Source organism: Mobula birostris, chromosome 5, assembly GCF_030028105.1.
Source record: "Mobula birostris isolate sMobBir1 chromosome 5, sMobBir1.hap1, whole genome shotgun sequence".
Taxonomy (NCBI): Eukaryota; Metazoa; Chordata; class Chondrichthyes; order Myliobatiformes; family Myliobatidae; genus Mobula; species Mobula birostris.
In genome coordinates this window covers 1,474,392-1,487,339 of record NC_092374.1, presented here as the reverse complement: position 1 = coordinate 1,487,339, position 12,948 = coordinate 1,474,392, and the positions used below count along the sequence as shown (strand labels likewise).

At 43.7% G+C, this 12,948-nt stretch overlaps 1 protein-coding gene across 4 annotated transcripts in view; it reads right to left on the bottom strand.

Annotated features, from left to right (window-relative positions):
• The window catches only part of nipblb (NIPBL cohesin loading factor b), a 502,440-nt gene that overhangs the window by 132,832 nt on the left and 356,660 nt on the right, over positions 1-12,948 (bottom strand). For all 4 annotated transcript variants that reach the window (XM_072257459.1, XM_072257461.1, XM_072257463.1 and 1 more), the window contains one exon: positions 6,901-6,999. In XM_072257459.1, the coding sequence (XP_072113560.1) occupies positions 6,901-6,999 (99 nt within the window). The remainder of the gene's footprint in view (positions 1-6,900; positions 7,000-12,948) is intronic.

The following is a 12,948-nucleotide window of genomic DNA, read 5'->3' as shown; positions in this document are numbered from 1 at the left end:
TGCTCTTCCTTCATCAATCTGTTTAGTCACATCCTTGGAAAAGTCAATCAGGCCTGTAAGGCACGACCTGCCTTTGACAAAGCCACACTGACTATTCCTAATCAAATTATGCCTCTCCAAATGTTCATAAATCCTGTCTCTCAGGATCTTCTCCATCAACTTACCAACCACTGAAGTAAGACTCATTGGCCTATAATTTCCTGGGCTATCCCTACTCCCTTTCTTGAATAAGGGAACAACATCCGTAATCTTCAAGTCCTCTGGAACCTCTCCCGTCCTCATTAATGATACAAAGATCATTGTCAGAGGCTCAGCAATCTCCTCCCTCGCTTCTCACAGTAGCCTGGGGTACATCCCGTCCAGTCCCGGTGACTTATCCAAAAGCTCCAGCACATCCTCTCTCTTAATATCTACATTCTCAAGTTTCTCAGTCCACTGTAAGTCATCCCTACAATCTAGTAGGGTAGTAATGTCTGGGTTGCTGCCTGTGCCAAATGCCAGGGATGGTAAACATAGAACATAGAATAGTACAGCACATTACAGGCCCTTCGGCGCACAACGTTGTGCCTACCCTCAAACCCTGCCTCCTATAAAACCCACCACCTTAAATTCCTCCATATATCTGTCTAGTAGTCTCTTAAACTTCACGAGTGTATCTGCCTCTACCACTGACTCAGGCAGTGCATTCCACGCACCAACCACTCTCTGAGTAAAAAACCTTCCTCTAATATCCCCCTTGAACTTCCCACCCCTTACCTTAAAGCCATGTCCTCTTGTATTCAGCAGTGGTGCCCTGGGGAAGAGGGGTTGGCTATCCACTCTAGCTATTCCTCTTAATATCTTGTATACCTCTATCAATTCTCCTCTCATCCCCCTTCTCTCCAAAGAGTAAAGCCCTAGCTCCCTTAATCTCTGATCATAATCCATACTCTCTAAACCAGGCAGCATCCTGGTAAATCTCCTCTGTACCCTTTCCAATGCTTCCACATCCTTCCTATAGTGAGGCGACCAGAACTGGACACAGTACTCCAAGTGTGGCCTAACCAGAGTTTTATAGAGCTGCATCATTACATCACGACTCTTAAACTCTATCCCTCGACTTATGAAAGCTAACACCCCATAAGCTTTCTTAACTACCCTAGCTACCTGTGAGGCAACTTTCAGGGATCTGTGGACATGTTCCCCCAGATCCCTCTGCTCCTCCACACTACCAGGTATCCTGCCATTTACTTTGTACTCTGCCTTAGAGTTTGTCCTTCCAAAGTGTACCATCTCACACTTCTCCGGGTTGAACTCCATCTGCTACTTCTCAGCCCACTTCTGCATCCTATCAATGTCTCTCTGCAATCTTTTGACAATCCTCTACACCATCTACAACACCACCAATCTTTGTGTCATCTGCAAACTTGTCAACACACCCTTCTAACCCCACATCCAGGTCATTAATAAAAATCACGAAAGTAGAGGTCCCAGAACAGATCCTTGTGGGACACCACTAGTCACAACCCTCCAATCTGAATGTACTCCCTCCACCACCACCCTCTGCCTTCTGCAGGCAAGCCAATTCTGAATCCACCTGGCCAAACCTCCCTGGATCCCATGCCTTCTGACTTTCTTAATAAGCCTACCGTGTGGAACCTAGTCAAATGCCCTTCTAAAATCCATATAGATCACATCCACTGCACTACCCTCATCTATATGCCTGATCACCTCCTCAAAGAACTCTTATTAGGCTTGCTGGACACGATCTGCCCTTCACAAAGCCATGCTGACTGTCCCTGATCAGACCATGATTCTCTAAATGCCCATAGATCCCATCTCTAAGAATCTTTTCCAACAGCTTTCCCACCACAGACGTAAGGCTCACTGGTCTATAATTACCCGGACTATCCCTACTACCTTTTTTGAACACAGGGACAACATTCGCCTCCTTCCAATTCTCCGGTACCATTCCCGTGGACAACGAGGACATAAGGATCCTAGCCAGAGGCTCAGCAATCTCTTCCCTTGCCTCGTGGAGCAGCCTGGGGAATATTCCATCAGGCCCCGGGGACTTATCCATCCTAATGTATTTTAACAACTCCAACACCTCCTCTCCCTTAATGTCAACATGCTCCAAAACATCAATCTCACTCATATTGTCCTCACCGTCATCAAGTTCCCTCTCATTGGTGAATACCGAAGAGAAGTGTTCATTGAGAACCTCGCTCACTTCCACAGCCTCCAGGCACATCTTCCCACCTTTATCGCTCATCAGTTCTACCTTCACTCCTGTCATCCTTTTGTTCTTCATATAATTGAAGAATTCCTTGGGGTTTTCCTTTACCCTACTCGCCAAGGCCTTCTCATGCCCCCTTCTTGCTCTTCTCAGTCCCTTCTTAAGCTCCTTTCTTGTTACCCTATATTCCTCAATAGACCCATCTGATCCTTGCTTCCTAAACCTCATGTATGCTGCCTTCTTCCACCTGACTAGATTTTCCACCTCACTTGTCACCCATGGTTCCTTCACCCTACCATTCTTTATCTTCCTCACCGGGACAAATTTATCCCTAACATCCTCAAGAGATCTCTAAACATTGACCACATGTCCATAGTACATTTCCCTGCAAAAACATCATCCCAATTCACACCCACAAGTTCTATCCTTATAGCCTCATAATTTGCCCTTCCCCAATTAAAAATTTTCCTGTCCTCTCTGATTCTATCCTTTTCCACGATAATGCTAAAGGCAAGGGAGCAGTGGTCACTGTCCCCCAGATGCTCACCCCCACTGACAAATCTGTGACCTGACCCGGTTCGTTACCTAGTACAGGTGTTTCCCGCTTTTCGAACGTTTGCTTTACAAAACCTCACTGTTACGAAAGGCACCTAATTAATTAACTTGTTTATTTCGGCTTTTTTCTTAAAGATGTGCTGTGTGCCTCCCGGCTACCGCTGTATCCCTGCATGCTTCGTGGATTGGTATCGGGTCGCTGCCCGGAGGGTGGGGGCCACTGCACCACCCCACCCTCCGACAACTCAGTCTAACACACCATCATCAGTGTGCTCGGCAAGCTGTCTTCCTGATTCCCTAAGTGATACTACACTGTATATAAATTATTTCTACTTTATATAGGCTGTGTATTTTTATGTGTTATTTGGTATGATTTGGCAGCTTCATAGCCTAAAAGTTACTGGACAGAGTGTATTTGCTAACAGCGCTTGTGTGAGATTTTCGCTATGGAGAACAGTGCCGGCAAAGATTGTGGAAAAGTATTTCTACTTTATATAGGCTGCGTATTTATCATATCATTCCTGCTTTTACTACATGTTACTGTTATTTTAGGTTTTATGTGTTATTTGGCATGATTTGGTAGGTTATTTTTGGGTCTGCGAATGCTCACAAAATTTTCCCATATAAATAAATGGTAATTGCTTCTTCGCTTTACGAAATTCCGGCTTACAAACCGTTTCATAGGAACGCTCTACCTTCGGATGGCGGGGGAAACCTGTACTAGATCTAGAATGGCATTCCCCCTGATCTGTGACAGGAATCCATCCTGGACACATTTAACAAACTCTGCCCCATCTAAACCCTTGGAACTAATCAGGTGCCAATCAACATTAGAGAAGTTAAGGTCACCCATGATAACAACCCTGTTATTTTTGCACCTTTTCAAAGTTTGCCTCCCAATCTGCTCCTCTGTATCTCTGCTGCTACCAGGGGGCCTATAGAATACCCCCAATAGAGTAACTGCTCCCTTCCTGTTCCTGACTTCCACCCATACTGGACAGGATGATTTAGCTGTATGGCTGAGGAACTGGTGCAGGGAGTAGAGGTTCAGATTTCTGGATCTTTTTGATCTTTTCTGGGGAAAGTATGAACTGTACAAAAAGGATGGGTTACACCTGAACCAGAGGGGTTTCAATATCCTCGCAGTTAGGTTGACTAGATTTGTTCAGGAAGGTTTAAACTAATTTGGCAGGGGAATGGAAAATGGAAAATGGAAAATGGATAGTGCTGAAGACGAGGTAGTTGGTTTATAAACAGAGGCAATGTGTAGTGAGACTCATAGCAAGGAGAGGTTAATGTTAGGGAAAAATTGCAGACAACGGGATGAACTGCAATGTAAAAAGCAAACAAAATCAAAAAGGGTGCGTACAGGACTGAAGGTGTTATATTTGAATTCGCACAGTATATGGAATAAGGTAGATGAACTTGTAGCACATTTTCAGATAGACATGTATGATGTTGTAGGCATCACTGAATTATGGCTGAAAGATGATTACAGCTGGGATCTTAGGACAGGCGGGAGGACAGAGGATGTGGTGTTGCTCTGTTGGTAAAAAAAAAAAATGAAATTATCGTTTGAGAGAGGTGACATAGGTTCGGAAGGTGTTGAACCATTGTGGATATATCTAATGAATGGCAAGGGTAAAAAGATCCTGATGTGAGTTTTATAGACTCCCAAACAGTAGCAAGGATGTAGTCTACAAATTACAAACGCAGATGGAAAATGTATGCCAAAAGGATAACATTACAAAAGTTAGAGGGAATTTCAATACACAGGTAAGTTGGGAAATTCTGCTCTTATCTTATGGTCACATATTTTCTTATTATACTTTAATTTTTTTATTATGTATTGCACTGTACTGCTCAAAGTTCAGAATAAATTTATTATCAAAGTACAAATACAGTGCAGTGAAAAAGTCTTCAGCACATATATACAGCTAGGGTGCCTAAGACCCTTGCACACTGTATTTATCAATGTGGAGCAGAGAGCGTGTTTGTAAATCTAGCGGGGGCAAAGGATGTTGAAATGGCAAGGGTGGAGTGCCACAGGAAGGGTAGCAAAGGAATGCCAGGGTCGGGGAGTGAAGCGGTGCAGACACAAACAGCCCTGGGACACCAGGCAAGGTCCTTTGATTCTAAACAATTAAGTTTATTGATCATTACAGAATGTTGCTCTGGTGCATCCGACTCACCTCTTCTCCCTTTCCCAACAATAACTTCCCCCTCCCTGCTCCCTTCCTCCTCTCAGTCCACATCATATCAGAATCAGGTTTATCATCACTAACATACATAATGAATTTTATATTCTGGGACAGCACAGTACAATACATGAAACTACTGCAGTATTGTGCAAGGGTCTTAGGCACCCTAGCTACATATATGTGCCTAAGACTTTTGCACAGTACTGTATGTCACCATATACAGCCCTGAGATTCGTTTTCTTGTGGGCATAGTCAGTAAATCCAAGATCCGTAATAGAATCAATGTAAGACTACACCCAACAGGGTGGACAAACTGCCAATATGCAGAAGTAACAATGTGCAAATACAAGAGAGAAAAATAAAGAGTGTGAAAGTGAGTCCATAGTTCAATGATGAGTTCAAACTGGGTTTAATGACGGATCAAGTGATGTTATCCTCTTTCGCCCAAAAGCCTGATGATTGAGAGGTAGTAACTGTTCCTGAACCTGGTGGCGAGAGACCTGAGGCTCCTGTACCTCCTTCCTGATGGCAGAAGTGAGAAGAAAGCATGACCTGGGTGGTGGGGGTCAAATGATGGATTCTAATTTCCTGCCACAAAGTGCTCAATGGTGGGGAGGGCTTTATCTGAGATGGACTCGGGTGTATCCACTACTTCAAAGGTCCAATTTAATGTCGGAGAAATGTATACAATACACATCCTGAAATGCTTTTTCTTCGCAGAACATCCACGAAAACAGAGAAGTGCCCCAAAGAATGAATGACAGTTATATGTGAGAACCCCAAAGCTCCCCCCCACCCCAGCTCCTCCTCCCAGGGCTAAGTGGCAGCAAGGCAATAATACTTCTGGTAGGATTTTCCATTCAAGGACATCGGTGTTTCCATACCAGGCTGTCATGCAGCCGGTCAATATCTCTCCACTACACATCTACAGATGATTGTCAGAATTTTAGATGTCATGCTGGATCTCTGCAAACTCCCAAGGAAGTAGCAGTATTGTCATACTTTCTTTGTAATTGCTGGGCCCAGGACAGGTCCTCTGAAATGATAACAATAAGGAATTTAAAGTTGCTAACCCTCTCCATCACCGATCCTCCGAAGAGTTTTGGCTCATGAAACACTGTTTCCCTCCTCCCGTAGTCAATAATCGGCTCCTTGGTCGTGTTGACATTGAGTAAGAGGTTGTTGTTGTGGTACCACTCAGCCAGATTTTCAATCTCCCTCCTTTATGCTGATTTTTCACCATCTTTGATTCAGCCCGTGACAGCAAACTTGAATATGGCACCGGAGCTGTGCTTAGTCACACAGCCTTGTGGTGCACCTGTGTTAATGGAGATTGTGGAGATGCTGCTGACAATCTGAACTGATTGGGGTCTGTAAGTAAGGAAATCGAGGATCCACCGCAGAAGGAGGTACTGAGGCCAAGTTCTTGTTGATTAGTTTCGAGGGGATGATGGTGCTGAATGCTGAGCTGCAGTTCATCCTGATGTATGCATCTTTGCTGTCCAGATATTCCAGTGTTGAATGAAGAATCAGTGAGATGCCATCTACTGTGGACCAATTCCAGGTACCTTTGTCCACTGTACACCTCAATGCCCGACCATGCCCTGAATATGCATACCTGTGATTTGGCTTTACAAGGTGCAGTACCTCACACTTGTCTACATTAAATTCCATCTGCAATTTTTCAGCCCATTTTTACAGCTGGTTGAAATAACTGTGCATGCTGTGATAACTTTCCTCACTGTCCACTACACGTCCATGATTCATTTCAATTACAGAACAGGTTGGAGGTAATGACTGCTCAACCTGTTCACAACCGGTTTCTCTGGGGTAATTCATTCATCCGATTTGCAGTAACTGTTTCCAGAAGTGTTTCACCATAATGCAAGCACATTACACAGGGAGAGAAAGCAGGCTTTTACTCACCACATCTGTGACATTTAAGATTTTCCGAGTCATTCCTTCAGCATCGTGAGAAGGTGTTGGAGTGAACCAGAGTTTCTGGAATGTTTCATTGACCAGTTTCTGCAGAGGGACAAACTCAAGTTACATTGCCATCCACTTAATAAAGTTCACCTGGTCACTGCTATCAGCAAGCACAAAATTAGAACAGCTTATGTCTCTCACTACCTTTTATTCACGCCACTGGATAAACTGGAAATGGGGAAGAACTGGAGGATTGCAGTTAAAATAGAGAAGGAGAAACCGAATATCAGTGATGGAGGCAACACTTCACCTGTGAGTCTGCTGGGGTCATCTACTGTATCTGGGCTTCCAGTGTGGCCTCCTGTAGATCGGGTGAGACCCAACGCAGATTGGGAGACCGCTTTGTTGAGCACCCACGATCCATCAGCCAGAAAAAGCAGCATCTCCCAGTGGCCAACAGTTTCAATTCTATTTCTCATTCCTATTCCAGTATGTCAGTCCATTGCCTCCTCTGCTGAGTCCACACTCAGGTTGGAGGAGCAACATCTTATATTCCTTCTGGATAGTCTCCAACCTGATGGCACGAACATAGATTTCTCGAACTGCCAGTAATGCTCCCTCCCCTCACCATTCCCCATTACCTTTCCTACCTCTTTACCTGCCCATCACCTCCCTCTGGTGCCCCTCCTCCTTTTCTTTCTTCCAAGGACTTCTGTCCTTTCCTATCAGATTCCCCCTTCTCCAGCCTATACCTCTTTTACCAATCAACTTCCCAGGTCTTTTACTTCACCACCCCCGCCCCAGTTCCACCTCTCACCTAGTGTTTCTTCCCCCACCCTAACTCTAACTCATTATCTTTCTCTCTCTAGTCCTGATGAAGGGTCTCAGCCTGAAATGGCGACCATATTTTTTCCATAGATGCTGACTGGCCTACTGAGTTCCTCCAGCATTTCGTGTGTGTTGCTTGGATTTCCAGCATCTGCAGATTTTCCCTTGCTGATGTCAGATTAACCTCATTAATTTCTTAGGGTGTAGAGGATGATATACAGAGCACAGTTGGTGCAAAAATGTACTTAAGAGTTGGAGCACTGCAAAACAGAAACAGGCCTTTCAGCACATTTAGTCCATGCTAAACTATAATTCTGCCTAGTCCCATCGACCTGTGCCCCCATACCCCTCCTATCCATGTATTTATCCAAATTTCTCTCAAAAGTTGAAATCAACCCCGCATTCAATGGCACCGGCAGCTCGTTTCACATATTCAGCATCCTCTGTGAAGAAGGTCCCCCTCATGTTTCCCTTCACCGTTCACTCTTAACTCATGACGTCTAGTTCTAGTCTCACCCAACCTCAGTGGAAAAAGCCAGCTGCATTTACCCTATCTATACCACTGATATTATTACATACCTCTATCAAATCTCCCACGCTCCTGTGAATAAAATCCTAACCTATTCAACCTTTCCCAATGAATTAGGTCCTTCAGTCCTGGCAACATCCTCGTAAATTTTTTCTGTACTCTTTCAATCTTTTTGCCATTTTTCCTGTAGGAGGATGATATAATGTACGCAATACTCCAAAATAGGCCTCACCAATGTTTCATACAACTTCAGCATAATATCCCAACTCCTGTACTCAATACTTTGATTAATGAAGGTCAATGTGCTGAAAACTCTTTTTACTACCCTATCTACCTGAGAGGCTACTTTCAAGGAATTATGGATTTTTATTTCTAGATCCCGCTGTTCTATCCCACTCCTCAGTACCCTACCATTCTCTGTGTAAGCCATACCCTGGTTTGTCCTCCCAAACTGCAACACCACACACTTGTCTGCAATAAATTCCATCTGGCATTCTTCCAGCTGGTCCAGATTCTGCTGCAAGTTATGATAGCCTTCCTCGCTGTCCACAATACCCCAATCTTGCTGTCATCTGCAAATTTGTTGATCTAGTTTGCGATATTATCATCCACATTATTGATATAGATGACAAACAACAATGGACCCAACACTGATCCCTGCAGCACACCACAAGTCACGGGTCTCCACTCAGAGGCAACTCTCTACTATCAGCCTCTGGCTTCTTCCATAAAGCCAATGTCAAATCCAATGCCAAATAACTAAACCTTCTTGATCAAACTCCCATGCAGGACCTTGTCTAATGCTGGAGTACAGAGAAAATTTACAAGGATGTTGCCAGGACTTAAGGACCTAAGCTATTGGGAAAGGTTGAATAGGTTAAGATTTTATTCACAGGAGTGTGGGAGATTTGATAGAGGTATGTAATATTAGTAGTGTTAATAGATACGGTAAATGCAGCTGGCTTTTTTCACTAAGGTTGGGTGAGAAAGGTGGTGGGATCAGATATAATCACCATCTTTAGAAGACAATTAGACAGCTACTTAAATACACATGGCATAGAGGGTTATGCTCTTAATATGGGCAAATGGGATAATGTAAATGAACAAAATGTCAGTATGGATGTGGGCTATGACTGAAAGGTCCTCTATTAAACTGGTCCCACTGTACAGAAATGCTCTGGCATACAGATCTACAACAAGGCCCTGTCGATTTCCCGTATCTCGAGAGACATTATACAGCAAAGGCAGATAGCAATGAGGATATTCACCACTACCTCCAGTGTGACGGCACAGACTTTGGCTCTCTGAGGAAAACAACATTTCAAAATCAAGCCAGGCACCAAGTTACTGGTTTACTGGACTGATATGGAAATTTATGATCACCTCTTCATCATCACAAGGTTCTATCAAAACTGGGAATACCTTTACATAGATTCCAAATGTTTAAGAAAGCAGCTATCAACCCATTCAAGTAAAAATTCCGGATGTGCAATAAATTCTGGCCTAGTCAGCAACATGAGGAATATAAACACGGGAAATCTGGGCCAGTAATAAAAAAAAATCCTTATACATTTCCTGGAAGTATTGTGAAAGTAGATTCAATTTTAACATAGAGTCATACAGTATGGAAACAGGCCATGATGGATTTCAATAGGTCTTTCAAAGAGCCAGCACAGCACAATGAGGTGAATAATCCTTTTTTGTTATCAGTCTGCGATCCTCCAACTGCACACTTTTAAGTCTGAAATATTTTAGCATTGTCTAAAATAAATTGGAAACAGATGTTCTCAGGGAAATGTACGGAAGAAATGTGGCAAAAGTTCAGGGGATATTTGTGTGGAGTTCTGCATAGGTACGTTCAAATGAGACAGGGAAAGGATGGTAGGATACAGGAACTGCAGCGTACAAAGCCTGTTGTAAATCTAGTCAAGAAGAAAAGAAGAGCTTACAAAAGGTTCAAATGCTAGGTAATGATAGAGAGCTAGAAGATTATAAGGCAAGCAGAAAGGAGCTCAAGAAAGAAATTAGGGGTGGGTCAGGCCTTGGCGGACAGGATTAAGGAAAGCCCCAAGGCATTCTACAAGTATCTTAAGAGCAAGAGGATAAGGCGTGAGAGGATAGGACCAATCAAGTGTGACAGTGGAAAAGTGTGTATGGAACTGGAGGAGAGAGCAGAGGTACTTAATGAGTACTTTGCTTCAGTATTCACAACGGAAAAGGATCTTGGCGATTGTAGGGACGACTTACAGCGGTCTGAAAAGCTTGAGCATGTAGATATTAAGAAAGAGGATGTGCAGGAGCTTTTGGTAAGCATCAAGTTAGATAAATCACTGAGACCGGACGAGATATAGCCCAGGCTACTGTGGGAGGCGAGGAAGGAGATTGCTGAGCCTCTGGCGATGATCTTTGCATCATCAATGGGGACGGGAGAGGTTCCGGAGGATTGGTGGGTTACGGATGTTGTTCCTTTATTCAAGAAAGGGAGTAGAGATAGCCCAGGAAATTATAGGCCAGTGAGTCTTACCTCAGTGGTTGATAAGTTGATGGAGAAGATCCTGAGAGGCAGGATTTATGTACATTTATAAAAGCATAACATGATTTGGAATAGTCAGCATTGCTTTGTGAAAGGCAGGCCATGCCTTACGAGCCTGATTGAATTTTTTGAGGATATGACTAAACACATTGATGATGGTAGAGCAGTAGATGTATTGTATATGGATCTCAGCAAGGCATTTAACAAGGTACCCCATGCAAGGCTTATTGAGAAAGTAGGGAGGCATGGGATCCGAGGGGACATTGCTTTGTGGATCCAGAACTGGCTTGCCCACAGAAGGCAAAGAGTGGTTGTAGACGGGTCATATTCTGCATGGAGATTGGTCACTAGTGGTGTGCCTCAGGGATCCCTGCTCTTTGCGATTTTTATAAATGCCCTGGATGAAGAAGTGAAGTGATGAGTTAGTAAATTTGCTGATGACACAAAGGTTGGGAGTGTCGTGGATAGTGTGGGGCTGTCAGAGGTTAAGGCAGGACATTGTTAGGATGTAAAAATGGGTTGAGAAGTTGCAGATAGAGTTCAACCCAGATAAGTGTGAGGTGGCTCATTTTGGTAGGTCAAATATGATAACAGAATATAGTATTAATGGTAAGACTCTTGGCAGTATGGAGGATCGGAGGGATCTTGGGGTAAAAGTCCATAGTACACTCAAGGCTGCTACACAGGTCGACTCTGTGGTTAAGAAAGCATACGGTGTATTGGCCTTCATCAATTGTGGGATTGAGTTTAGGAGCTGAGAGGTAATGTTGACCCTGGTCAGACTCCACTTGGAGTACTGTGCTCAGCTCTGGTCGCCTCACTAAAGGAAGGATGTGGAAACCATAGAAAGGGTACAGAGGAGATTTACAAGGATGTTGCCTGGACTGGGGAGCATGCCTTATGAGAACAGGTTGAGTGAACTCAGCCTTTTTTCCTTGGAGGATGAGAGGTGTCCTGATAGAGGTGTATAAGATGATCAGAGGCATTGATTGTGTGGATAGTCAGAGGCTTTTTCCCAGGGCTGAAATGGCTAGCACAAGAGGGCACAGTTTTAAGGTGCTTGGAAGTAGGTACAGAGGAGATATCAGGGGTAAGTTCTTTTACGCAGAGAGTGGTGAGTGCGTGGAATGGGCTGCTGGCAACGGTGGTGGAGGCACATACGATAGGGTCTTTTAAGAGACTCCTGGACAGGTATATGGAGCTCAGAAAAAGAGGGCTATGGGTAACCCTCGGTAATTTCTCAGGTAAGGACATGTTTGGCATAGCTTTGTGGGCCGAAGGGCCTGTATTGTGCTGTAAGTTTTCTATGTTTCTACCATATGCAAATCTATTTCACTTTCATGGCATGTTTAGCAAATAGCAGCAATATACAGTCATAATTGTGAAGGGAATTGTCTATATCATTATTAACACTTTCACTCACTGTTGAAGTATTCCAGATCCCCAGGATGAGGAATCAGCAAACCAGAGGTCTTAAGATTCAAACCCCACCATTATAAATTTGAAATTAACCAAGATGATTGCATATTATTAAAATAAAAAGTTCACAAAATTCCTTCAGGGAAGGAAATATCTTGGTCCTGTCTGGCTCACTGTATTAGAAAATATTGCCCAACATCACTTGGTTACAGAACCCCAAACACTCCACACCGCACAACTGTTCACAAACACCATCACCAAATTAATTCCACATCCCTTGTCTTATCTACTAACTCCATACTCTTAAACCACTTCATTAACGCTTTTTGCATTTGCACCCCCTCCCCCCAACTGCACTGGTCTCAAACTCCGTTTCTGCACCTCTTGGAATTGCTCCAAGTTCTCCACATCCTGCAACTCTGGATACGAACACCAACTCTGCACACTCCAACCCCTTAACTCTCCACTCTTACCATCAATCTGACAGTGCCCTCTACTCTCAAAATCAGCACAATTCCAGTCCCACTTTAAAAATAAACACTCAGTCACTTACTTTCCTGCACTGAAGTCAAACTCTCAATGTTTCTCCATTTCTTGCAAACTCTGCACAGAACTACCACCTTGTCAACAATCAGCCACCACACCAACCTCAGCCTAGGTTAGTCTATGGTCAATTACAAGATTTTTCTGTAGCATGCAGCTTGTTAAATGTTTATACTAATGTAAGTTCTTTCGTTAG